This window comes from Simochromis diagramma, unplaced genomic scaffold (genome assembly GCF_900408965.1).
Source record: "Simochromis diagramma unplaced genomic scaffold, fSimDia1.1 OVJJ01000097.1, whole genome shotgun sequence".
In the NCBI taxonomy this organism is placed as follows: Eukaryota; Metazoa; Chordata; class Actinopteri; order Cichliformes; family Cichlidae; genus Simochromis; species Simochromis diagramma.
In genome coordinates, this window is record NW_024387319.1 from 1,233,892 (window position 1) to 1,261,656 (window position 27,765).

Consider the following 27,765-nt stretch of genomic DNA (forward strand, 5'->3'; position numbering starts at 1 on the left):
TGTTTGGTGGTTGTTGAAATAGTTTTGTGATCTTTAACCTGATATTCTGGCATTTCTGGCAAAATACTTTTATGTTCATAAGTCGATTCAGGATTTAATGAATCGATATCGCTTCATTCAAGCTACTCACCTCTCTCTAACCACCTGCACTTTCAAATGTACACACGAAGGATTACGGGAATATCTGGACTGCGGGCAATCTGAGATGTCCCGCCCCTGGCTATCTCTGATTGGTTTAGACCACAATAGGGGCATAATGTGTGTCAGTTGTTGACCACAGGGAGACTTTCAGAGTTGCGGAGAATTTTTTTTTTTTTTTTACTCGAAAAGTTGGTCGCACCGGTGAAACCTAGGGATTTTTTTTGTTGCACCATTGAAAAATTTGGTCACATTTGCGACAAAATTTGTCGCACTCTAGAGCCCTGCTTCATTATCTTCTCTATGCAAACATCAGCGTGATCATGCAGAGCAGAAGATCATTTCCAATCATCTGCAAGAACACAGGACGACACACAGTGCATCTGAAACAACAGGAAGACCTTGTCTGGTTCCCCAAACAAAGCAGGGATCGGGTTTCACACAATTCAAAATTAATTTCCTGTGATTTGTTTCAGACACACAAATCTGCTCTGCGATCTGTTGAAGCTGCTTCTGGAGCTATATATCTCTATATATATATCTTTAATGTAAATCTTTGTACGTATTATTATAATTTTGGTTTTCTGTCTTATGTATATTACAGTGGCAAATGCTACATATACACATACTCCCTGTGAGCCAAAGGTTCAGACTTTAAACACACACAAGCTGAGTCTGTTCATCTGGCCGGGCATTTTCAGTGGGAGAAATGTTTCATCACTCATCCAAGTGATTTCTTCAGTCTGAAAACACTACGTCCAGATCCACAGAATCAACTTCATGGGATTTTCTACCTGGATGATTGAGCATGCATCAGGACACATCTCAACCAGCCAATCATAAGAAAGCTGACTTAAATGGGGAGGAGTAAAAACAGAGCAGAACACTACAGAAGTAATATGTGTGAAAAGAAATCTATGAGAGATCGTTATGATGCCAAAGAGGCCCAAACAGCCAGACCAGGAAACAATCATGACGTCACGCTGACACGTTCATAGATTTAAAATCAGAAAGCAGCAATAATGATAATGATAGACAGCAATAATAAAGCTGGTGACACTTTTCTCATGTCTGAATTCAGATCAAAAATACATTCTGTAAATGATGGCTGGAGTGTTTCTCCAGGTGAAGCTGAAAGTCCTGATCCAGCAGCTTCAGGGCTGATGATGGTTTATGATGAGTTTTCTGTGAGGAAGATTATTCAACTTGCTTTCAAATTTCAATGCAAGGAAACTTTAGAAGTGCTACAGATTATTTGCATTTTATTGTTTTTTTTCTGCACATCTATGAACCAATAAGCTTGTTTTTTTTTACTACAGACATGTCTGCTGGGTGTGTACAGCTTATGTCACCATCACTTGTGATTCCTGCTAAATGTGTTGTTCGAGTGTTGGTCGAGTCAGTGTGATGCGCATCACTTTGGACGATGGTTTGTCATATTTTTGTAAGTTTAGATGATGTAGCAGGATGGCGGGAGGTGTAAAAGTGTTGTCACACTGTTATAAATTATAGTAATAAGCTCACATTTGTGATGTTTAAATCCTGATGATCAACTTTTTGGTTTTTGAGCTGGAGACTTGGAAGGTTGAGGGTTCTTTTAAATATAAAGGAAGTATACAAATAAATGTCATTTCATTACATAAGGCAGTAACGTCTCCCAGCTTCCATCTAAAACGAGGAGCGCTGGGTTCAGACGACATCATTATAACCAATGAGGACGACTCTCACGCAAGTGTCACAAAGGATAAAAATTAGTGCTGCACCTGAGAGGCTTCACAGCTTTCTAGCAGATGGACTAGTTTGTTGGAGTTTATTTTTGCACAGGGATTTCACTTCAGTTAGGCCTACCTGTGCAGGGCGCTCATCCAGCTGTTGAGAGGTTTTTTTTCTCCTGCTCTGCTGCGCACAGCTGGAAACACTGTGAAAGTCGACCTTGAAACGGAGCAGGCGGGAAGCGTCCTACATGCAGCTTCAGACACTTCAATAAAGCTTCACTCCTCATCTTAATTATGAAGACACCTCTTCAGCATCTTTAGTTTAAAAAAAAGTCTCTTTAAAGAAAAAATATAATTGATGTTGGAGTGTGTTTATAATATTTACTTCCCTCTACATTTCTGAAACACACCTACTTTGCCTTGTTCTGTAACTTTGATGGGAAAGGTGCAACCTAAAGTTATGTTAGGGTCCTTCTTGGACTCTTGAGAGTTCTTCCCCTGAAATGGGACAGTTTCATTCATTTCCCTCAAATTGCATGGCTTTTAGCCTCATGTCTATCATGTAAAGAGCAAGATTACAGTACATGTCATTTTCCCAGAACTTGCTGGTTAACTCACCCTCAAAGTTGTGACTCAGAGGTGCTAATTCTCATCTCTGCAGGAGTCATAGGTCATTATTTGATGAAGCCAGGAGGACCTCATCATCCACTAGAATCAAAGAACTGATCCTGAGACCACTGAAGTGTGCTGCCCCTGCACCTTTGCTCCACATTAGTGCTGTCAGCGTTAATCTCGTTAAAATGACGTTAACGCCATAACTGCATCAACGCAGCAAATCTCTGTTAACAAGCTAACCGCACTAATGTGTCGACACCTTGCAGCCCCACGCCGCATTGCCGCATTAATGCAGTTATGGCGTTAACATAATTTTAACGACATTAACACTGCCAACACTACTCCACATACAAATTCTGTCCACGATCAGTGGACAAAGGGCTGAGCAAACATTGACTGAAAGTGTCAGTGCTTGTTTGCCATTTTTGCAAACGATTCCCTTATCGATTCCAGTCGCCCCGAATGATGTCACCACGTTGCGGAGCTCAATTTACCTGGCAGGAAACACGGCGGCTCAAACGCTCAAAAGTTTGGTTATACTTTACGGGAACGGATGACAACAGGGCAACTTGCAATACTTGCAAAGTAGATATTTAATTTAGAAATAGGAGGAAACACTACGAATATGCAAAAGCATTTGCTCACAAAACACGCGATGACCTTAAATGAATGTCGTGTTTTTAATTCCGCTCCGGACTCGTGAATCTCAACCCAGCAGCAGCCGTAACGTTTGCACGTCCTCTCCCGTTAATGCGGCAGGTAAATAATCAACTAACAGTGCATATTATGTTAGCGCGATTATTATTACTTATTACAAACCTGCCATTACTGTGCATTTAGGTGACCATGATGAGAGAGACAGAGTCTGGCTGGCTCAGATGCTGGCAGTTCTCGCTGCAGTCTACCGTTAGCGTCTCCTTTCAGGCCAGGATAGACGAATGTCACCGAGCAGTGACTAAAATTGTGGTAAAAGCCTTGCACCCATTTGCCACAGCAGATGCCCCGATTTTCGGTAAATGAATGTGTTTGTAGGCAGGGACATTACTGGATATTCTTGTGTAATTGCTACAGAATAATGTATGTTATACTTTGTTATTGCTAAAGAAGAATATTTATTTTATTATTTTACATTTACAATTTTTTTCCTGGGGACCCTGTGACGCCCCATCAAAGAGCCGTAGGCTGGATCTCTTAAGATCTCACTGTTGGGTTTGTAAGGCCATGTTACTCCTAAATTTCTATCTTGTTCAAAGAGAAGATTAAAAAAAAAAAAGTTCTAAGCTAATCGACCTTAGTGTTCTCCTTTTTTTAAAAAAAAGAATCGATAAGAGAATCAATAAAGAATCGAATCGTTAAACAGAATCGAAAATGGAATCGGAATCGTGAAAATCTTATCAATACCCATCCCTACTTAGGACTTAACCAAGACAGAACCAGAATCAAAACTAGATGATGGTAGCACTGAAAATCATCATAGACCTGCACTACACTTATTTTTTAATTCTACCAAAGTCCACTATTTAGATTCAGAAAGGTTTATATAATTATTTAGCCTCGTTGTGCAAACAAGCCTGCATAACTTAATAAATATAGAATTTGAAAAGTAACAAATGGTATCTAAAAAGTTACACTAGGTACGAGATACATGTTCTGATGAGTTTTGGCAAACAACCATTTGACTAACATGTGTGTCTCACCTGCTCTTGTTCCATCTCTGTTCTGTCCTCATTCTCCATCTCCCTCTCTGCTCCTCTCTGTTCCTCTCTGCTCCTCTCTCTCTTTGTGTAAGAAAGCAAGTCCGTCGAGACTAAGACAAGAACAAGACAATAGTCCATTGAGACCAAGACCACGTGACATCCAACTCTATACTATACTTCCCCTTGTGGGACTAATAAAGGTATATCAATATCAATACCAGTATTTATCAGAGGGTCTTTTATTTCTGCACACAGCTGCTTTCTGATCAAATCCAGCCACAGTATCTTTGTAGAACATCTGTAAGAGCCACATCGGGCATTACAGCACCGACTGAGACCAAAGGGAGGGTTCGGCTGTAACATGCCACCTGCTTGTTTATGCATTAGGCTCTGTTTGTAGTGGTGTAGCTATCATAAGATCTGTGAATATTAGAGTATTGCTGGACTTTTGACCAAGAGCAGCGAACACAGTATATCTGAAGTGTTTTTAAGGGTTTTTTCTGGACTCAAACTCGTCCGGGTTTGTCATGTACCGCTGACATTCCAAGGTCAGGCTCAGCCCCGCGTCGTCATCATGCATTGGTTGGTGTTCTCGTCTATTGGACAATCTGCAATGCTGACAAAGGAGCACGAACCTGAAGGAAACTCTCAGTGATGCTGAGATCAGCTTTCAACTGATTTCTGTTGAAAGCTGATGTTGGACAGACTGATTTAGACTGAAGTATTTTCATCATTCTTCTCCAACTGAAGAAAAATATGTAATAACAATGTGTGATTATTTAGCCTTTAAAGTATTTTCTCTGTCAAAGGATGTAAATCCTGCTTGAATTTTGGAGTGATGCCTTTTTTTTTCTGAAAGACACAAAAAGTGTTTTTCTGTACTCAAGTAAATGCATATCAACAAAAGACAGAACCACCAGAATAAAAAAAGGAGGGTTTTTTTTTTTTCGAATTCTTTCCACATGAGTCTGCATTCTCAGTTCAGTTATTAAAAGCAAAAGAACTATAACACGGATAGAGGGCTAAGTAAAAATACCAAGTTTTTCAGGCCACATGTTGTAGACGCAAGGTTTTTATGTTTATTGTGCATTTTTGTGCAACACGTTACAATGTATAATGTCGATGTTCTAAACACCATTTGTAAATGTAATACCTACAGCAAATTTGGAGGGAAAAATAAGATAATAATAATAAGACTTTTGACTTTAAGTTCAAATTATTGCCAGGTAAACCTCCATCTGTGCCACTGAAAACAGTTCATCTGACTTTGATTGCAAACATGTTTCCATTTGTCACTTTGGTCTTTACTCTAACATACAGGAAGATCGAGAAAGAACTGGAAAATTAATCAACTGAGCGGAAATGTGTACGTGTGGTCACATTCATCAGCAGATGGTTCGTTTGCTTTATTTGTATTTGTAGCATTCAGCAGCTCATCCATCTTAAAATGTAAAACTTTCCATGACAGACAACAGAAACATTCCAAACAGTGGAAAGATGAATTGTGCATCAGTCAGTTGGATTGCATGATCAAGAGACACAACATTACACTTACTTAATAATGTAAGTGTAATGTTATTAAGTAGAATAGAATTAACTTTTATAAAAAGCTCAGCAACATGGTGTCATGTACTGATATATGGCTATGTCTTAATGTGATGACTTTTGAACCGGATGTTGTTGTCCGGAAGGAGGCCCCGTTAAGTGGCTAGTTGTCAGGTCGACTGTATTGAATAAAGCAAGAGAAAGACCGTGCTTTATGTCCTGATTTAATTCAGGGTGCCCTGCCTAATTCAGTAATAAGGCGGGCACACAACAATGACGACGAGGATGACAGGGACCTGGATTTGTTTTTGTGAGAAGCAGACCCGGCGGCGGCATGGTGTTAGCGAAAACTTCGCTACATGGGCTAACATGTAAAAGTCGGGCATTCAACCGTTCGCCTGCTACACTGACCCAGCTACACTCGGACCAAGATGGACGCGGTGGTTAACATCCTTCGAGTTGTTTGCTGATGGGAAAGGTCTTATTTTGACGGATAATGCTACAGATGTGATCAGACAGCGGAGACGCGCTCTTCTACTGCACTTGGCCGGGCAGGACGTCTTCTCCACTCTACCACAGACGGGAGAGGCGAAGGACTACACCGCGGCGGTGACGGCGCTCAACACTTATTTTGTTCCTCAAGTGAATTTTGCATATGCACGCCAAACTTTCCACAAATTGTCCCAAACACCAGGTGAGACTGTGCAACAATTTTGTACACGTTTAAGGCGAGCTGCAAAGGACTGTGACTTTCAAGCTGACAATGATAACTAGATACGGGACGCTATCCTGAGTAAATGGCTTAACCAAACTTAACTTACAAATACTATCAGGCTGATCCTGTCACGATTTGTTCCCCCGGTTCAAATCACGGACAAACAGTATCCCACAGCTGTTCATGTTTTTAAACCCATTAAACTCCACAGCAGGTCCCAAAGTCAAATGATCACTGCAGTATTACTGAGAGCTGAAAAACTGTCTAAATTCTTTCATCTATAATAAAATGATCCGTGTGGCTTCTCTACCAGGTGTAACAATTAAGTTTAACATCCAGGCATCCATTAAAATGGAATTTATGACATTAGAGAGTTAGCTCACTAGCTTCCATCTAAGCATGTTCTCACTGAGGGATTTATGACACAAATTAAAACGTACAGCTCTGCTATCACTTCCAACATAAATGAAGACAGGAAAGTAAAAAGCAGTGACGTTTGTAGGGTCACTGAAGTTGGGCTAGCTGGTAAGATGTGCTACGTGAGCGCTAACGCGACAAAGCTATGTTAGCATAACATAAACAATAAAGCTGGAGGACGTTTTTCTACTCAATGAAAGTTAACGTAAGTGTTCCCAATGGTTGGGGGGAAATGCAATGGCATGGCAGGATACTGTAAATGGACAAAACGTCAGTCAGGAGAACCACAGAGATAATCTGTCTGTGAAGGTTCTCAGTCATCCAGGTCATTGTAGTCATCTGACCTCAGGAATTCGCATGATAAGGTGGGGTCAGATGGCCCAGGATGTGACGTCACATCCTGGGCCATCTGATCTCAGGAATTCGCATGATAAGGTGGGGCCAGGTTTCACAATGAGCTCACCCGAAACTCTGGCTGATTGGGACCCACACCCAGTTTCACACCTTGGCTCAGGCAATTAGGGGATCATCAGGGGGTCCTTTTGTCCCTCTGTGGGGGGATACTCCCACTGGGACTCTCCACCATTTGACCTTAGAACTGAAGAAGCTTCTCGGATGAGAGGTGAAACGTCTTCAAGCAACTTAAAGAAGTCCAGACGCTTTTCTTTGCAAGCTCCTTTGACCACAGAGATAATCCATCCACAATACGAGGTTAGTCATTAATATACTGCTGCATGGGAAAATCCATTATGTATTTTAGTCATGTGACCAATTAAACTAAGGTAGCGGAGGGCATTACACAGCAGTTATTTGGTTTGCTCTCAATTTTGACAGCCCTATAAACTGAGCTTTAAAATGATTAGCGGTAATAAATATACATTTACATATACATATTCCTCGGACTCATTCTAAATATGGTAAACTAAAAACTAATCTGTGTTGGCATTTTATTTGTTTTTCAGTTTATTTGTGAGGGAGGGCAGCCAAGAAAACAGCCAAGTCTCCTCCTCTGATAAACCTCCATCTGAAAAAGGTTCATCTGACTCTGACTGTAAATAATTTTTCATTTGTCACCTCAGGATTTACTCTGAAATACAGGAAGGGAAATCGTGTCTCAAATAATTACCTATGAAACCATTTCTTTATTTTTCACACCAAACTGTTTTGTAAGACAAACTTTACAGAGTTCATTGAATACAACTAATAACTTGAGCTTTCACAACAGAGCAATAAAAAAATCCAACAAATTAAAAACAGAAAATAATAAAATTAATCATTGATTAAAATCCAAAATGATGAAACTCCAGCTGGATTATTGTAATGGTACAAATCAATGTTAATTACCTCCTAATACTCATAACAACAAATCAAAGTGTTCTCTTTGAGAAATGTAGTTTCTCTCATTTAATATACAATAATAATAATGACTCACGAGGCCTCTAATTATAAGTGTTAGCTGGTTACAGGGGTGGATCTAGAGAAATTTTCTTAGGGTGGCATGAGGGTGGCAAAGAAATCAAATGGGGTGGCAAAATCAAAGTCTTCTTTTTGTCAAACACATACGCAGGTGGTTACATATGGTTAAAATGAGTCAAATGCAGTAAGTATGCACGTTTTTCATATAAATATAGTCTGTAACTCAATTATTGTCTGTAGCCCACATAATTAAACACTTTAGTTACATAAAACAAGTGAGTTTTGATTGTATGTACTGTACAGCCTGTATAATAAATACATATGTAGCCCAATAAGTATAAAATCCAGAAAGCTACACAACATGGGGCGGTTGCTTTACAAACACAGGTCTAACTTAAGTTTCACTGTTTTTTGTTAGAAAACAATCACATTGTTACAGCTTAAACCGTCATGAACAAAAATTTAAACCTAATTTTTCATGATTTGTTGGATTAACCCACTGAGGTCTGAAATACAACCGGCCATGTTTGACTCCTTTTGAGTTTACGTTTGTATTTCACCCTCAAATTGTTTTCTTTTATTTCCCCCGTTGCCTTGTTTGGTGTCATTCTTTTCAGCTCAACTGAATTTAGTTGTTTTTTTCACTGACATACTGCAATAGTATTACTGATCTGAAATCACACAAAGAACTTAAAATCCTAGTAGTATTTTTTACTGTAAAAAAAACAAACAAAACCAAAAAAAAACAAAAAACAAAACAGACATGTTGAGTAAATTTTCATAACTTGAAATGCAAATATAAATTGTACATTTTGTAAACATATACAACTATCTATCTAAAAATGCAGCCAATACACTTGCCGTTTTCTTTTTCTTAAATTTTGTACACCATTTAAAAGTATTACTAAAACTAAAATGAGAGAACAATCAGGTGTTGCACTAAGATGCCCCACAAATGATGTGTGCCAGTAAAAAAAGGGTTTGTCCACCAAGAGACAGAAGAACAGCACAGGGATAAACCTGCAGGCCTGACAACAGGAGGTGTATCACTCCGCTGGTTTTCTACTTAGTGACAGTGTTTACATTGCAAATGTGCCTTTGTGACATTCATTAGTGCCCTCACTGATACACAAAACAAGACGACTACACAACAGACTAACTACACAAGACAACACAACACACTAACTATACACTCCACACTAAACGTCACAAATCTCCCACATCTAAAAACCCTCTCTCTCTCTCGCTCTGTCTCGCTGCCGTTGCTCCCAAAACTTTCCCTCTTCCTAAACAACCAAATCCTACGTGTTGCCTTTTTTTTATTTAAATTGGTCGACATGGTACATTTTTCCACCAATAGGAAACAGGTGGCTTTTTTTCTTTCTTTACTGTTTTCGCGCAGTCTTTAGAAAATGCTTAAAAAACACACACATAAAAACGTGACGACAGCATTTAGAAAAAAGCGTGGCTGATATATATATGATCATAACTCTGGATTTACTGGCCTGTAATTAAAATTAAAAAACTTTGAAGTCCGAACTTTCAATGTGGGCTGAAATAGAGACTCAGCATGGCTGCAGCTTGTTGCTGTGTCAGCTTACATCAGTCATGTGATTTGGAGGTGCAGCGTGTCCGTGGACCACAGAGGGTTAATAACACTCACCTTGCTTCCATTTCCAGAGTGTAACAACCAACCACCTGTGTGAAATCTGAAATTCCCATGGTGTTGTTCAAAATGTGCTCTGACACAATCATAAGCATCGCTGGCTACTGAAAACAAGAAAAAAGCCGGTCCTGCTGTGGGCTGAACCATTTGTTAATGGTGAAGGGGGGTAACACTATAGAATATATTCAGTTTTAGCATTTATATTGACTGTTGACAGTAATTACGCTTAAAGTGTTAATGCTATCTTATTTTAATAAACAACACTGTCATATGCAAAGCCGGGGTAGCACTTGGGGTAGCAAGGGATCATTTTAGGGTGGCACTTGCCACCCCATGCCACTCTTCTAGATCCGCCCCTGGCTGGTTATCAAAAAAAGCAAATACTGCACAAATTAAATCTTTAAATATGTATTAAACTTACGGGCGAGGACTGCTGCAGTATCAGTTCTGTATAACAGATACCATTGCTACATAAAAATTAAAGTACTAAATTCTACTAACGTCTTGATGCATCTCAATCATCCAGGAAAGTAAATCTCCAAAAGCTGATTCTGTTCATCTGGACGTAGCGTTTTGTGGGAGAAACGTTTCGTCACTCATCCAAGTGACGTCTTCAGTCTCAGCTGACTGCAGGTTTCCCCAACCTTATAAACAGTACATTTAAATAATGACTGAAACCAGCCCACTGAAGGAAAAATGGGCTGGGAGGTCAGTTCCTTAATCTTAATTATGCAAATTCTCATGACCATTGATCAACAACCACTGACCAAAACCCACTGATTAATGGCCATGAGTACCATTCACAGAGAGTTGGGGAATGGCTGCAATCATAGCGTTGTAAGATGGTGAAAGATGTACCCTTAGGTCCCCTCCTCGATTCAGAGATGGTCGTTCCATTTTCACGTATATCCCTATTCTCTGCGAATGGTACTCATGGCCATTGATCAGTGGTTGTAAGAAAAGGAAAAAATCTTGGCGTAGATATCTATACTTGCAGATTCATAAATTTAACATCCAGGATTATTCACTGTCTCTTCAGATCCATTGTGATCCAGTGATTTCAGTCCTGCATGATCACGCTGATGTTTGCACAGAGCAGAAAATGAAGTGAATGTTTTTGCACATTAGTAAAACTATTTACAGCGTGGGATCGTTCATGTTTGGAGTATGAACTGAGATTCTTGAAGCTGCTTTTTAACCCCACTGTGACAGAATTCATGTCTTTTTAATTCACTTGATGTGGGGAAGCTTTTCCCACATTCTTTGCAGTAGCTCATTTTGTCACCAGTCTGTCTACGTTGATGTCGTTTTACACTCCGTTGCTGACTGAAACTCTTTCCCACCACCACAGTGACGACAGGGTGGAGAACTGGATCCATCTGTGTCGCTCTTCTTCTAAACAAAGACACACAGACAGTGAAGGTCAGGCAATTCCTTCAACATTTTTATCCCGAATGTTGCCTGAAATAAAGAGCATCTCTGCAAACATCCACATTTTACTGTTTACATTATAACGCTCAGCTTACTGGGCGAAAATGACTCTTCATTTCTAGGTAATCTACTTAATGGGAAGATTGGTGGTTAAACCCCTGGATGTTCTACTCTGCATGCCACAAGATACTGACCCCAAGCTGCTCTCCGATGCATCCATTGGATTGTGAATGTCAGATAGAGAGAAAGGGGAGGAGCTTTTAAAACTTTACTTTTTCCAACAAGTTTCAGGAGATTTGTATCAGATTTGACTCAATATTCTGTCCATAAAGTTTTCATGTCTAATTTAGCTTTGAAATTAATCCTCTCAGGCTCAAATTAAACTTTTTGTTGCTAATGCACAACCAAGTCCTGCAGTGGTACTTCTGCGTAAAAAAACTCATAAAATATGTATGTGGGGTAATCAGGTTGTTAGTTTTTAACTGTTGCAAATCGGCAACGCCTGCCTTGAGAGGGTTAAACTTCATTCACGTAATACTTCAAAATAGCGGCAACAGTACAAATATAAATACATACCTCACAGTAACTGCACTTATAGTCTCTTTCTGGTGTGGATCTGACGGTGAAATCTCAGGAAACGTGGCTCTTTAAAAGCCTTTTCACACAGGTCGCATTTATAAGGTCTCTCCTCAGTGTGGGTAAGTTTGTGGCGTTGCAAGTGTGGATATGTTGTAAACAGTTTGCCACACAGATCACAGGAGTAAACATCATGTCTGGTGTGAATCCGTACGTGAATATTGCGGTAACCTAGCGTCCTGAAAGTTTTTCCACAAATGCCACAGCTGTACGCCTTAATTCCAGAGTGAGTAACTTGATGATGTCGTAAGGTGCTACTGAAAGCAAAAGCTTTACCACACTGATCACAGCTGTACGCTTTAATTCCAGAGTGAGTAACTTGATGATGTCTTAAGGTGCTACTGCAACTAAAAGCTTTACCACACAACTCACAGCTGTATGGTTTAACTCCACTGTGGATGACTTGGTGTCTTTTTAAGTTTCCAGCCTGGGTAAAAGACTTTCCACACAACTCACACATGTACGATTTAACTCCACTGTGGATGAGTTGGTGTTTTTTCAAGTTTCCAGGATCATTAAAAGACTTTCCACACAAGTCGCAGCTGTATGCTTTAAATCCAGAGTGAGTAACTTGATGACGTTGTAAGTGGCTACTGCAAGAAAAAGTTTTTCCACACTGGTCACAGCTGTATGCCTTGATTCCAGAGTGGGTAAATTGATGACGTTGTAAGCGGCCACTACAAGCAAAAGTTTTTCCACACTGATCACAGTTGTACGCCTTAATTCCAAAGTGAGCAACTTGATGACGCTGTAAGTTACCACTGCAAGTAAAAGCTTTACCACACAACTCACAGCTGTATGGTTTCTCTTCACTGTGGATGAGTTTGTGTGTTTTTAACCTTCCAGGATGGGTATAAGACTTTCCACACAACTCACAGCTGTATGGTTTAACTCCACTGTGAATGACTTGGTGTGATTTTAGGTGTCCTTTCTGGGTAAAACGTTTTCCACACAAGTCACATCTGTACGGTTTATCTCCACTGTGGACGAGTTGGTGTGCTTTAAAGTTTCCAAGATGGGTAAAATTCTTCCCACACTCATCACAGCTGTATTTCTTCTCTCCCTTTCTTCTGTGAGGTTTGTCGGCCTCCTGAGAGCGCTGACTTCTCGCTCCGTGTTGGTCCTGCAGTGACAGAGATACAAACAGAGGCAGTGAGTGAAATGCAGTCGTGGACTAAACTGAAACTGCCTCCATTAGTGGGATCCAAGATGTCAACAAACACATTGTAGGTGGATGACTTGGTGTGTTTTTAAGCTTGTCCAATCTGGACAGAATCGACTTTTTGGAGACATTGTACGTGTGTTGCGCCCCAGTCTAGGGGTACAGGACCATAACATAAAACATAAGGGTAAGAAAGGAAGTGACCCCGCCCGGGTCCCCCAAACCATACCTAGAAGCCAATCTTTGAAGTGAACGGTGGTTTATTTGTGTCTACACTGTCCATTTACAAGTGAACTAATTTACACACTATATACAAAAACTCAGTAAATCTCAGGAGCCACACACGGGTAACACAAGGTTTGGATGCCAGGGTCAGGTCTGCTGCTGTCAGGCGCTGCCGCCGACAACTGCTGGTCAGGCATCTTTTAAAAACAGCCACATGATCAGGGGACCAATCAGCCGCCGCCAGCTCTCCAATCAGGAAGGACCTGTAGATTCTTAAAGACATAGAACACCACAAAATATACAGCTGGCAAGGGCCGTAACACCGCCCTTCCCAAGACAAAACATCTCCCCTACAGATGTTTGGCACTTAGGAGTGGAGAAAACCACTCGACAGTACATCTGCTGTCACATTGTCAGTTCCTTTTTTGTGATGGATCTCCAAATTAAAATCCTGTACTAGGAGGTACCATCTCATGAGCCTCTACTTGGAATTTTGTATTCTAGTCAAAAACACAAAGGGCTTGTGATCGGTGTAGACAACGACAGGCGATGAACTGCAACCTATATATGTTGTAGCGCCAAAATGAACCAAAATGTGGTAGTACAAGCAACAGGGAAAGAGCATCTTTATCTATGGTACTGTAATTTTGCTGGTGAATGTTGAATTTCCTTTACAAGTAACCGATTGGATGATCAACACCCTGCTCATCCTTCTGCAACAGCACCTCACCTGCACAGCTGGCGCGGGCATCCACCTGTAGTTTGAAAAGACGCATAAAATCAAGAACACGGCGAATTTTCTTAAAAGTAAAATTGATGAAGTTACAACTATACAACGGAAGCATACTTCATTGATATTTCAAGCTAAAATATAAATATACGGAAGATGTAATGTAATGAAGACCATGATGGTGAGCTGCGATATCAATAACAACGACTGAATGCACTACGTATGTTTTAAGACAAGCGTATTTATAACCGAATGTCACAAAACATGTCTGCGCAACTAAATTAACCAGAATGTATGGGAGTTAAAAAGCTGTCTTACCCACGAGCTAACTTGTTTTTCTTTTTTGTGTAATGTCTTACAATCTTTAAGTTGCTGGAATTCTTCATTCATTCATTCTTCATTCATCATTAATCCCACATCTATCGGCACAGGAAATGTAGGACAGCCTGAATTTTGGCCAGGAGAGGGCGCACCTGGCTCTGACCCACCTGCTTCACTAGACAAGCCACAGTGGCTTATCTAGTGAAGGTGTTGGAATGTGGCAGGGGCATTTCGAATGGCAAAAGGCATGACGACATATATTAGAGAAAGTGATTGGGAGTGACGAAGGCGGAACTGATGCATGTGGAAGAGGCAGAGCCTCATCCCACTCTCTTCCTGACTCGAGGCAGAACTTTCTCATCATAGCTTTTAATGTTTGATGGAAACGCTTGAGCACGCCCTGTGATTCGGGATGATACGCACTGGATTTTTAATGCTTTATGCCAAGCGATTTCAAGAGCTGAGTGAAAATCTTGGATATGAAGTTTGACCCTCGGTCCGTTTGAACAGATTTTGGCAAACCGAAAGCGGAGAAAAAGTTCACTTGCACTCTGACAACAGCTTTGACTTTAACAGTGAGGAACGGAATAGCCTCGGGGAAGCGTGTGGCGGCGCACATCAAAGTTAAAATATACTGACGTCCTGACTTTGTTTTTGGGAAGCGGTCCTACACAATCAGTGAGTATGTGCTGAAATGGTTCCCCTAAAGCCGGGATCAGATGCAATGGAGCGGGAGGAATAACTTGGTTGGTTTTACACTGACCTGATAAAGGTGAAAGGAGCGGCAGTACCTAGTTACATCCGTTTTTAACCCTGGCCACAAAAAGTGATGCAGAATACGATGGTTTTTCTAATTCCTAAATGTCCAGAGAAACTGTCATGTGCAAGACTGATTACTTGGGGTCGGAACCTTTGTGATACAACTACCTGTTGAAATACATTCCACCCAAGATCACTTGATGAGGGAGGGTGCCATTTACGCATTAACACGTTGTTGCCAATGCTGTAAACATGGGGGTTTGCTCGTTGGAACTTACAGCAAGTAAACATTTGGCCAGAGTTGGATCATTCTGTTGCACATGGACAAAATCTGCTTTACTTACCTCAATAGACAGGTCAGGTGTAGCAGGTAGCAGGCTATCAGACACACATTTTTCTTCTTTTTCCACAGGTGGCTCAGCTTTCACAGGATCATCTTCAGAACACAGGAAAGAGTCAGACAAATCAACATCACTGTATCTGCGCTTATACACACATGTGACGACACAGGCAGGGAAAACAGAGGGCAGACTGTCAGCAGCAGATTCAGAAACAAAAACCAAATCATCGATGGGGTTTTCAATTACCTCGGAGATTGGGAAAATCTTTCCATTTGCTAGATCATTCCCCAGAATAATAGTAACCGCCTGTACGTGCAAGCGAGGGTGCACCCCAATTGCTACCGGGCCCGAAACGAGAGGTGACCGTAGGAAAACGCTGTGTAGCGGAGCCCGTGACACACACATACATCTCCACTCCCCACACGAGAGCATCAGCACCACAAAACGAGTTACGAGAAAAAGGCAACTCCAACATGAGAGACTTGGTAGCCCCAGTGTCACACAAAATCACAATCAGCACACGATCCTCCTCTTTTCCAGTAGGTGAGGCGAACGCTTTTGAAAAGAAAGGTCCGGAGGATCTGACGGGATTAGGCATAGAGACCAACCGACTCAAACCTGGAGAAAACCAACACTCTTTGGTTTTCTCCAGGTTTGAGTTTGCTCTTAGGGACGAAGTGATAGACAATTAGCAATGACATGGCTGGTGTCATGGCAATAAAAGCATTCACGAACGTTCATGGGAACTGGATCAGGGTGCGTTTGATGCGCAGGAGAAACCCTTAAGCTCCTCGCAGGCGCAGACAACAGAGTATATTCACACAGCTGAAAATGTAGCGCAATGGGTCAACAGAAACTCATCTGCGGAACAGCAGCTTTACACAATGAATCCACCTTTTGCTCATTGAGGTACATAACAACATTTTTTGGAAGACACGTTTTGAATTCTTCCAACAGAACCAATTGTCTTAGCTAAGTAAAATCCTTCACTTTACTTGCACCTAACTACTTATCAAACTTATCTACATGTGTTTGGTTGGCAGATTTTTCGCAGGACCGAAACATTTGGCAACATGCCTCATGAACTAACTCAGAAAACACTAAAATAGTGGATTTCACAATTTCATAATCCCGACTGTGATCAATGGATAAGCTCGTGCACACTTCTTGTGCTTTCCCCACCAATTTGCACTGCAACAACAAACTCCACACGTCCTTGGGCCATTTTAAAGTGGTTGCGATGCGTTCAAAGGCATTAAAGTAAGAGTCAACCTTACTTTCTCTGAAAGGTGGCACTAAGGCAATTTGCTTTCTTGCATCAAACTGGTCAGAGGAGAATCAGTCAGAAGTTTTACTCACAATTTTACTCAATGGGGTAGAGGTAACATTGCTCCATAGGCCTTATTCGGAGATGCAGTAGCTCAACTTCTTTGGCTTTAGCCTAAAGCTCCACCTCTTTCAGGCAAAGGGCAAGCTTAAGATCATCCGTAATCAATTCTGGTAATTGTCTGGCCAGGATAATGTTTGGGACTTGAACGGCAGCAGGAGCCTCCATCCACCACCAAACCTCCAGACGCATCAACCGGTCGAAGTTTCACCTTCGCAATTACCCCTTTTTCCACCATCTGCTCTGCCAGACACTGCTTAATTTCTGCCTTTTTTGGATTCATTACATTAAAAAAATTTGCCACCAACAACAAATCTGCCTTGGTGCATCGATCCAACTTAGCCATGGTGGGTTGATGTGCAAAATAACACACATCAAAGTAATTACAGCTAGTTTACCCATTACACCACAAGAAAGCTGCCAACCAAAAGCTGAAGGAAACCTACAAAACACAATGAGCAAAAAAAAGGGCAAACGAAAAGAGCGTACAAGCCCCACTTTATTTTCCGCCCCAGTCTAAGGATACGCTTGAAGTCCACTGTGGATGAACTGGTATCTTTTTAAGCCTCCAGCCTGGGTAAAAGACTTTACAAACAACTCACCTATGTACACTTTAACTCCAATGTGGATGAGTTGGTGTTTTTTCAAGTCTGCAGGATCGTTAAAAGACTTTCCACACAAGTCGCAGCTGTACGGTTTAAATCCAGAGTGAGTGACTTGGTGACGTTGTAAGGTGCTACTCCGAGCAAAAGCTTTACCGCATTGACCACAGCTGTACGCCTTGATTCCAGAGTGGATGAGTTGATGACGCTGTAAGTTACCACTGCAAGTAAAAGCTTTACCACACAACTCACAACTGTATGGTTTAACTCCACTGTGGATGACTTGGTGTGTTTTTAAGCTTGCAGAGTGGGTAAAAGACTTTCCACATAACTCACAGCTGTATGGTTTAACTCCACCGTGGATGACTTGGTGTGTTTTTAAGCTTGCAGGGTGGGTAAAAGACTTTCCACACAACTCACAGCTGTATGGTTTAACTCCACTGTGGATGCGCTGGTGTGATTTTAGGTGTCCTTTCTGGGTAAAACGTTTTCCACACAAGTCACATCTGTATGGTTTATCTCCACTGTGGACGAGTTGGTGTGCTTTAAAGTTTCCAAGATGGGTAAAATTCTTCCCACACTCATCACAGCTGTATTTTTTCTCTCCCTTTCTTCTGTGAGGTTTGTCGGCCTCCTGAGAGCGCTGACTTCTCGCTCCGTGTTGGTCCTGCAGTGACAGAGATACAAACAGAGGCAGTGAGTGAAATGCAGTCGTGGACTAAACTGAAACTGCCTCCATTAGTGGGATCCAAGATGTCAACAAACACATTGTAGGTGGATGACTTGGTGTGTTTTTAAGCTTGTCCAATCTGGACAGAATCGACTTTTTGGAGACATTATAGGTGTGCTGTGCCCCAGTCTAGGGGTACAGGACCATAACATAAGGGTAAGAAAGGAAGTGACCCCGCCCGGGTCCCCCAAACCATACCTAGAAGCCAATCTTTGAAGTGAACGGTGGTTTATTTGTGTCTACACTGTCCATTTACAAGTGAACTAATTTACACACTGTGGCGGAGGTGTGGTCCGGGGCGCGGCTGCAGGGGAGGAGTGGTGCAGTGAGCTCAATGGGGCGGTGCTGGTAAGAACAGCTGATGGCGATTTTGGACTGATGGTGGTTTCCTTTCCTTTATATAGTGAGGCGGAGAGCAGCACAGACGCCGGGGCAGGAGTGCTGGAAGTGCAGACAGCCGGGACACCTGAGGAGGGACTGTCCTTTGATGGAGGTGGGGCAGGTGTTCCGCGTTGCCAGTGCTCCAGCACCCTCTCCCGGTCCGGGAGGGACATACAGCATTCCGGTAAGGATTCGAGGGGGTATACGCCATGCTTTGGTGGACACGGGCTGCACACAGACCCTCGTGCACCAAAGCTTGGTTCGCCCCGGGGCATTGCTGGAGGCAGAATGGGTGGTGGTGAGGTGTGTGCATGGTGATGTTCACAGGTATCCCATAGTGCCGCTGTTATTAAAGTATAAGGGCAAAACGCATAGAGTAACGGCTGCGGTTAGCCCGCGCCTGTCGCATCCCCTAATTCTGGGTACGAATTGGCCGGGGTTTCATCATTTGTTGGGACAGTATGCAGGGGTGCGGTCACGACCGCTAGTAGCATGTAGTGTCTGCGCGGCGCTCAGTGGTGACGCGGGGTCGTCCGACACTGACTCTGGGGAGGGGGAGACGGCGGGTCCTTCACAGGTAGCCCTGCCGGCTCCGGAAGTTCCCCCCACGGGTGATTTCCCACTGGAACAGTCTCGTGACGGCACCCTACGCTCAGCCTTTGACCAAGTGATTGAGATTGATGGTCACGTGGTGCGCCCCAAAGCCGTGCGGACCTACCCACGCTTCATTTTATCGAAAGACAGGTTATATCGAGTGAGTCGTGACGCTCGCACAGAGGGGACACACACCCAGCTGTTGGTGCTGCAGGGCCGCTGGGAAACGATTTTCCAGGCGGCTCATTATAACCCCATGGCAGGGCATATGGGATACGAAAAAACTCTGGAGCGAATAACGGCCCAATTTTATTGGCCGGGCATCCGAGCGGATGTGCGCCGCTGGTGCGCGTCCTGCCCGGACTGCCAACTTGTTAATCAGCCGGCCATACCAAAAGCGCCTTTGCGTCCGCTTCCACTCATAGAGGTCCCGTTCGAGCGCATTGGCATGGACCTCATCGGGCCGTTTCACCGGAGTGCACGCGGCTACCGCTTTGTATTAGTCCTGGTGGATTATGCAACGCGGTACCCGGAAGCAGTCCCGCTGCGCACCATCTCTGCAAAGAGTGTGGCGCAGGCACTGTTTCAGGTCATCTCCCGAGTCGGAATCCCGAAAGAGATACTGACTGACCAGGGCACGTCGTTTATGTCTCGTACACTGCGGGAACTGTACGAATTACTGGGCATTAAATCTATTCGGACCAGCGTCTACCACCCTCAGACGGACGGGCTGGTGGAGCGGCTGAATAAGACCTTAAAGTCCATGATTCGTAAGTTCATTAACGAGGATGAACGCAATTGGGATCACTGGCTAGACCCTCTGTTATTCGCAGTGCGGGAGGTGCCCCAGGCCTCCACGGGATTTTCTCCCTTTGAACTGCTGTTCGGCAGGAGGCCACGTGGGGTGCTCGACCTGATTAAAGAAAGCTGGGAGGACGGTCCGAGCCCCGCCAAGAATGAGATTCAGTACGTGTTGGACCTGAGAGCGAAACTCCACACTTTGGGGAGGTTGTCACGGGAGAATTTGCTCCAGGCTCAGCAGCGTCAGCAACGCCTGTATGACAGAGGGGCTAGACTCGGGCAATTTTCACCGGGAGACAAAGTGCTTGTATTACTCCCTTCTTCTAGCTCAAAGTTGCTCGCCAAGTGGCAAGGACCCTTTGTGGTCACACGGCGAGTCGGGGACGTTGACTATGAGGTCGCTCGGTCGGACAGGGGAGGGGCCACGCAGATCTATCACCTCAATCTCCTTAAAGCATGGAGAGAAGTTGAAACTGCTTCTCTGGTGAGCCTGGTTAAAGAGAAAGATGAGTTGGGACCGGAGGTGCCAAATTCCATCATCCCCGCCTCCCTCCCTTGTGATGACCATCTCACACAGGCCCAGAGAGCAGACGTTGTCGCGTTACAACAGCGTTTTGCTGACGTGTTCTCCCCCCTGCCCGGCCGGACGTCTCTCATTGAGCATCATTTTGTAACACAGCCTGGCGTGACGGTGTGTTCATGGCCCTACAGGCTTCCTGAGCATAAACGGCAAATCGTGCAGAGGGAATTGGCTGAAATGCTGAGAATGGGAGTGATAGAAGAGTCGTACAGCGCCTGGTGTAGCCCCATCGTTCTGGTGGTGAAGAAGGATGGGTCTATACGGTTCTGTGTCGACTATCGCAAGGTGAATGAAGTGTCACGTTTTGATGCTTATCCCATGCCCCGGGTCGACGAGCTCCTGGATCAGCTGGGCACGGCCCGTTTTTTCACGACCCTGGATTTAACCAAGGGCTATTGGCAGATTCCCTTGTCTGCCGAGTCCAAGGAGAAAACGGCCTTCTCCACTCCGTACGGTTTGTACCAATTCGTTACGCTTCCGTTCGGCTTGTTCGGGGCCCCTGCCAACTTCCAGCGCCTCATGGACCGGGTGCTGCGCCCGCACGCTGCGTATGCTGCTACCTACTTGGATGACGTGATCATCCACAGCAACACCTGGGCGGAGCATGTGCAGCGGGTGGCCGCGGTCCTGGAGTCCCTGAGGCAGGCGGGGCTCACGGCCAACCCGAAGAAGTGTGCGGTTGGACGGAGGGAGGTACAGTATCTGGGGTACCACTTGGGGGGCGGGCAGGTGCGTCCACAGGTGGAAAAGACGGCGGCTATCGCATCCTGCCCGCGCCCCAAGACTAAAAAGGAGGTGAGACGGTTTCTGGGGCTGGCGGGTTACTATCGCCGGTTCGTGCCAGGGTTTGCGCAGCTGACCAGCCCCTTAACCGATCTTACCCGGAAGGGTGCTCCAGATCCGGTTCAGTGGACGGGGCCGTGCCAGGCTGCGTTTGTGCAGGTGAAAAAGGCTCTCTGTGGGGAGCCGCTGCTTCACACCCCTAACTTTTCCCTCCCTTTTGTTCTGCAGACTGACGCCTCGAACAGAGGGTTGGGGGCCGTTTTGTCCCAGCAGGTGAGGGGGGCCGACCGTCCCGTTCTTTACATCAGCCGGAAGCTGGCAGAGCGCCAAAGACGGTACAGCACCGTGGAGAAGGAGTGCTTGGCTATCCGGTGGGCGGTCGACTCCCTTCACTATTACCTCCTGGGGCGCTCATTCACCCTCTGCTCGGACCACGCCCCACTACAGTGGCTCCACCGCATGAAGGATGCCAACGCCCGGATCACCCGGTGGTATCTGGCTTTGCAGCCTTTTAAGTTCAAGGTGGTCCATAGGCCGGGGGCGCAGATGGCGGTGGCCGATTTCCTCTCTCGCTCGCGGGGGGGGGGGGGGGGGGGAGTAGGTTCGGCCGGTGGGCTTCCCGGCCTCAGTCGGGCGGTGGGGGTGTGTGGCGGAGGTGTGGTCCGGGGCGCGGCTGCAGGGGAGGAGTGGTGCAGTGAGCTCAATGGGGCGGTGCTGGTAAGAACAGCTGATGGCGATTTTGGACTGATGGTGGTTTCCTTTCCTTTATATAGTGAGGCGGAGAGGAGCGGAGGAGAGAGACGCTGGGGAAACCGACCGCTGTCAGACGGTGTTCTGTTGTAATTCAGTGCACACTCTTAATAAATGTGGGATCTGATGACAACGACCTGTGTGTGGGTATATCTGTGCCTAGCGTGTGTCACACACACTATATACAAAAACTCAGTAAATCTCAGGAGCCACACACGGGTAACACAAGGTTTGGATGCCAGGGTCAGGTCTGCTGCTGTCAGGCGCTGCCGCCAACAACTGCTGGTCAGGCATCTTTTAAAAACAGCCACATGATCAGGGGACCAATCAGCCGCCGCCAGCTCTCCAATCAGGAAGGACCTGTAGATTCTTAAAGACATAGAACACCACAAAATATACAGCTGGCAAGGGCCGTAACACCGCCCTTCCCAAGACAAAACATCTCCCCTACAGATGTTTGGCACTCAGGAGTGGAGAAAACCACTCGACAGTACATCTGCTGTCACATTGTCAGTTCCTTTTTTATGATGGATCTCCAAATTAAAATCCTTTACTAGGAGGTACCATCTCATGAGCCTCTACTTGGAATTGTGTATTCTAGTCAAAAACACAAAGGGCTTGTGATCGGTGTAGACAACGACAGGCGATGAACTGCAACCTATATATGTTTTAGCGCCAAAATGTGGTAGTGCAAGCAACAGGGAAAGAGCATCTTTATCTATGGTACTGTAATTTTGCTGGTGAATGTTGAATTTCCTTTAAAAGTAACCGATTGGATGATCAACACCCTGCTCATCCTTCTGCAACAGCACCTCACCTGCACAGCTGGCGCGGGCATCCACCTGTAGTTTGAAAGGATGCATAAAATCAAGAGTGGCAAAGACTGATGTTCTGAGCTTTGGCAGACTGAAAAGGTTTCTGGCATGTGGATGACCACACTAATGGTTTTGACACACCAGTGAGACTGGTGAGAGGTGCAACTACATCAGCAAACTTTTTGCAGAAACCACGATAGTAGCCGGCCATTCCGAGGTCCCGGCGAATCCCACATCTAGTGCGAAGCACAGGGAAATGTAGGACAGCCTGAATTTTGGCCAGGAGAGGGCACACCTGACCCACCTGCTTCACTAGATAAGCCACAGTGGCTTATCTAGTGAAGGTGTTGGAATGTGGCAGGGGCATTTCGAATGGCAAAAGGCATGACGATATATATTGGAGAAAGTGATTGGGAGTGACGAAGGCGGAACTGATGCATGTGGAGTGAGGGGAACTTGCCAATAACCCTTTAATAAATCAAGTGACAAACTTTGCAGAGCAAACCCTATCAACACAATCTTCCATTCGGGGGAGAGGATAGGAGTCCGGTTTGGTCACACTGTTTACTTTTTGAAAATCTGTACAAAAACATGGGGTTTTGTCTTCCTTCGGCATGAGAAGGCACTCCATGTACTAGAACTCGGGACAGCTAGACCATTTTTAGCAAGTAGGAAACTTCTTGCTGAAAAACTGCGCATTTGGTAGGTGTTGAGGAACATATATGTTTTCTTAGTGCTTATTTGATTATTTTGTTTATGTATTTTAATAACAGGCCAGCTTTGACTCACAAACCAATTGCTTAGCCAGACTGAAATACTGTGCAAAAACAGGAAACTGTGAAGAACAGGAAGTACAGAAAAGCGGAACTAAGCAACGCAAACACACAGATCAAGTAGGGTTACTAAAATAACATGAGGAGCGAGGATGCAGACAGTTTTGCAGCTATAGGGTAGACATATAGTATTGAAATAGATCAAGGGACAGTTTAGTAGGGGAGGAGCAAGCGGATTATAACATAGGTGATATGCTTGTAATGTTTTAGATCTGCAGAGGGTTTAGCCTGGTGCACATCCCTTTCCGGAAAGTAATGATTCAATAAAATAATTATAAATACTTTGACAACTGAGTCGTGTTCTCTCTGTCCAGTAAAAGAATAAAAAGAAAAAGATTTAATAGTAGGGTTCACACGATAAGTGTGTTGTTTGTTCGGGGGATGGTCACCTACATCTGCGTCATGTTCATGACAGTGGTGCGAGATGGAGTGTCAGCAATCAGGGATGGGTGATTTTTGATCAGAGAGCACAAATCATTCTGGGCAGCGTCATCCAAATGTTTTAGGTGGTATTTTAAATTCACTAATATTTCAGAGTTTCTGAGTCGGGAGCAACCCTTAGCACAAATGAAAACTAAGCCATCACTTTCTGGATTATACTCAGATGGGGCCACTGACACAACTACAGGCAAGGCTGATGGTGCAGCAGGGGACGAAGAGGGGTTTACACCTGCCTCGCGAAAAAAATAAGGCTTCATCAGGTTGACGAGATGAAGCCACATGACGCTTTCTTCTACAGTCTCTGTAAAGCACTTTGAATCACCTTGTTGTTGAATTGTGCTATACAAATAAACTTGCCTTGCCTTACAGTCTGGGGTGCCTATAACAGAATCTGTGTCACAGAACTTTGTCTGGAGAGAAGATCTCTTTGAGCAGCCGCGGGGACACGCACTGTGTGTTCAAACACCAGATCTGCGGGACTGAAACCTGTGGACTCCTGCGCACGCTCTCTCACCAATAGAAGGAGAAGAGGCAGAGCCTCATCCCACTCTCTTCCTGACTCGAGGCAGAACTTTCTCATCATAGCTTTTAATGTTTGATGGAAACGCTTGAGCACGCCCTGTGATTCGGGATGATACGCACTGGATTTTTAATGCTTTATGCCAAGCGATTTCAAGAGCTGAGTGAAAATCTTGGATATGAAGTTTGACCCTCGGTCCGTTTGAACAGATTTTGGCAAACCGAAAGCGGAGAAAAAGTTCACTTGCACTCTGACAACAGCTTTGACTTTAACAGTGAGGAACGGAATAGCCTCGGGGAAGCGTGTGGCGGCGCACATCAAAGTTAAAATATACTGACGTCCTGACTTTGTTTTTGGGAAGCGGTCCTACACAATCAGTGAGTATGTGCTGAAATGGTTCCCCTAAAGCCGGGATCAGATGCAATGGAGCGGGAGGAATAACTTGGTTGGTTTTACACTGACCTGATAAAGGTGAAAGGAGCGGCAGTACCTAGTTACATCCGTTTTTAACCCTGGCCACAAAAAGTGATGCAGAATACGATGGTTTTTCTAATTCCTAAATGTCCAGAGAAACTGTCATGTGCAAGACTGATTACTTGGGGTCGGAACCTTTGTGATACAACTACCTGTTGAAATACATTCCACCCAAGATCACTTGATGAGGGAGGGTGCCATTTACGCATTAACACGTTGTTGCCAATGCTGTAAACATGGGGGTTTGCTCGTTGGAATTTACAGCAAGTAAACATTTGGCCAGAGTTGGATCATTCTGTTGCACATGGACAAAATCTGCTTTACTTACCTCAATAGACAGGTCAGGTGTAGCAGGTAGCAGGCTATCAGACACACATTTTTCTTCTTTTTCCACAGGTGGCTCAGCTTTCACAGGATCATCTTCAGAACACAGGAAAGAGTCAGACAAATCAACATCACTGTATCTGCGCTTATACACACATGTGACGACACAGGCAGGGAAAACAGAGGGCAGACTGTCAGCAGCAGATTCAGAAACAAAAACCAAATCATCGATGGGGTTTTCAATTACCTCGGAGATTGGGAAAATCTTTCCATTTGCTAGATCATTCCCCAGAATAATAGTAACCGCCTGTACGTGCAAGCGAGGGCGCACCCCAATTGCTACCGGGCCCGAAACGAGAGGTGACCGTAGGAAAACGCTGTGTAGCGGAGCCCGTGACACACACATACATCTCCACTCCCCACACGAGAGCATCAGCACCACAAAACGAGTTACGAGAAAAAGGCAACGCGCTATCCAAAATGAGAGACTTGGTAGCCCCAGTGTCACACAAAATCACAATCAGCACACGATCCTCCTCTTTTCCAGTAGGTGAGGCGAACGCTTTTGAAAAGAAAGGTCCGGAGGATCTGACGGGATTAGGCATAGAGACCAACCGACTCAAACCTGGAGAAAACCAACACTCTTTGGTTTTCTCCGGGTTTGAGTTTGCTCTTAGGGACGAAGTGATAGACAATTAGCAATGACATGGCTGGTGTCATGGCAATAAAAGCATTCACGAACGTTCATGGGAACTGGATCAGGGTGCGTTTGATGCGCAGGAGAAACCCTTAAGCTCCTCGCAGGCGCAGACAACAGAGTATATTCACACAGCTGAAAATGTAGCGCAATGGGTCAACAGAAACTCATCTGCGGAACAGCAGCTTTACACAATGAATCCACCTTTTGCTCATTGAGGTACATAACAACATTTTTTGGAAGACACGTTTTGAATTCTTCCAACAGAACCAATTGTCTTAGCTAAGTAAAATCCTTCACTTTACTTGCACCTAACTACTTATCAAACTTATCTACATGTGTTTGGTTGGCAGATTTTTCGCAGGACCGAAACATTTGGCAACATGCCTCATGAACTAACTCAGAAAACACTAAAATAGTGGATTTCACAATTTCATAATCCCGACTGTGATCAATGGATAAGCTCGTGCACACTTCTTGTGCTTTCCCCACCAATTTGCACTGCAACAACAAACTCCACACGTCCTTGGGCCATTTTAAAGTGGTTGCGATGCGTTCAAAGGCATTAAAGTAAGAGTCAACCTTACTTTCTCTGAAAGGTGGCACTAAGGCAATTTGCTTTCTTGCATCAAACTGGTCAGAGGAGAATCAGTCAGAAGTTTTACTCACAATTTTACTCAATGGGGTAGAGGTAACATTGCTCCATAGGCCTTATTCGGAGATGCAGTAGCTCAACTTCTTTGGCTTTAGCCTAAAGCTCCACCTCTTTCAGGCAAAGGGCAAGCTTAAGATCATCCGTAATCAATTCTGGTAATTGTCTGGCCAGGATAATGTTTGGGACTTGAACGGCAGCAGGAGCCTCCATCCACTACCAAACCTCCAGACGCATCAACCGGTCGAAGTTTCACCTTCGCAATTACCCCTTTTTCCACCATCTGCTCTGCCAGACACTGCTTAATTTCTGCCTTTTTTGGATTCAAGAGGACACCAACATTAAACAAATTTGCCACCAACAACAAATCTGCCTTGGTGCATCGATCCAACTTAGCCATGGTGGGTTGATGTGCAAAATAACACACATCAAAGTAATTACAGCTAGTTTACCCATTACACCACAAGAAAGCCGCCAACCAAAAGCTGAAGGAAACCTACAAAACACAATGAGCAAAAAAAGGGCAAACGAAAAGAGCGTACAAGCCCCCACTTTATTTTCCGCCCCAGTCTAAGGATACGCTTGAAGTCCACTGTGGATGAACTGGTATCTTTTTAAGCCTCCAGCCTGGGTAAAAGACTTTACAAACAACTCACCTATGTACACTTTTACTCCAATGTGGATGAGTTGGTGTTTTTTCAAGTTTGAAGGATCGTTAAAAGACTTTCCACACAAGTCGCAGCTGTACGGTTTAAATCCAGAGTGAGTGACTTGGTGACGTTGTAAGGTGCTACTCCGAGCAAAAGCTTTACCGCATTGACCACAGCTGTACGCCTTGATTCCAGAGTGGATGAGTTGATGACGCTGTAAGT

The 27,765-nt window shown here is 44.2% G+C and overlaps 1 protein-coding gene across 2 annotated transcripts; it reads right to left on the bottom strand.

Moving 5' to 3' along the window:
• Positions 1-10,717: 10,717 nt before the first annotated feature.
• LOC120717257 (zinc finger protein 708-like) lies at positions 10,718-27,482 on the bottom strand. 2 transcript variants are annotated; one of them, XM_040005170.1, is made up of 5 exons: positions 25,549-27,482; positions 17,519-18,185; positions 15,533-15,624; positions 11,932-13,114; positions 10,718-11,319 (listed from the first exon to the last, which is right to left on the bottom strand). In XM_040005170.1, exons 1-4 carry the CDS (start codon positions 25,975-25,977, stop codon positions 11,948-11,950), a joined length of 2,355 nt encoding a protein of 784 aa, XP_039861104.1. In that variant the 5' UTR covers positions 25,978-27,482; the 3' UTR covers positions 10,718-11,319; positions 11,932-11,947. The 2 variants fall into 2 exon arrangements, with proteins under 2 accessions (XP_039861104.1, XP_039861105.1); XM_040005171.1 differs by lacking the exons at positions 10,718-11,319; positions 11,932-13,114 and having other exon boundaries at positions 14,536-15,624; positions 25,549-27,480.
• Between the last annotated feature and the right edge of the window lie 283 nt (positions 27,483-27,765).

Excerpts from the sequence above, each read along its gene's own strand:
- LOC120717257 (XM_040005170.1), bottom strand. The coding sequence starts at position 25,977 with ATGCTCTCGTGTGGGGAGTGGAGATGTATGTGTGTGTCACGGGCTCCG. Across the intron at positions 18,186-25,548 it reads CACCTGACCTGTCTATTGAG|GACCAACACGGAGCGAGAAG; the intron begins GTAAGTAAAGCA and ends CTGTCACTGCAG. Across the intron at positions 13,115-15,532 it reads CACCTGACCTGTCTATTGAG|GACCAACACGGAGCGAGAAG; the intron begins GTAAGTAAAGCA and ends CTGTCACTGCAG.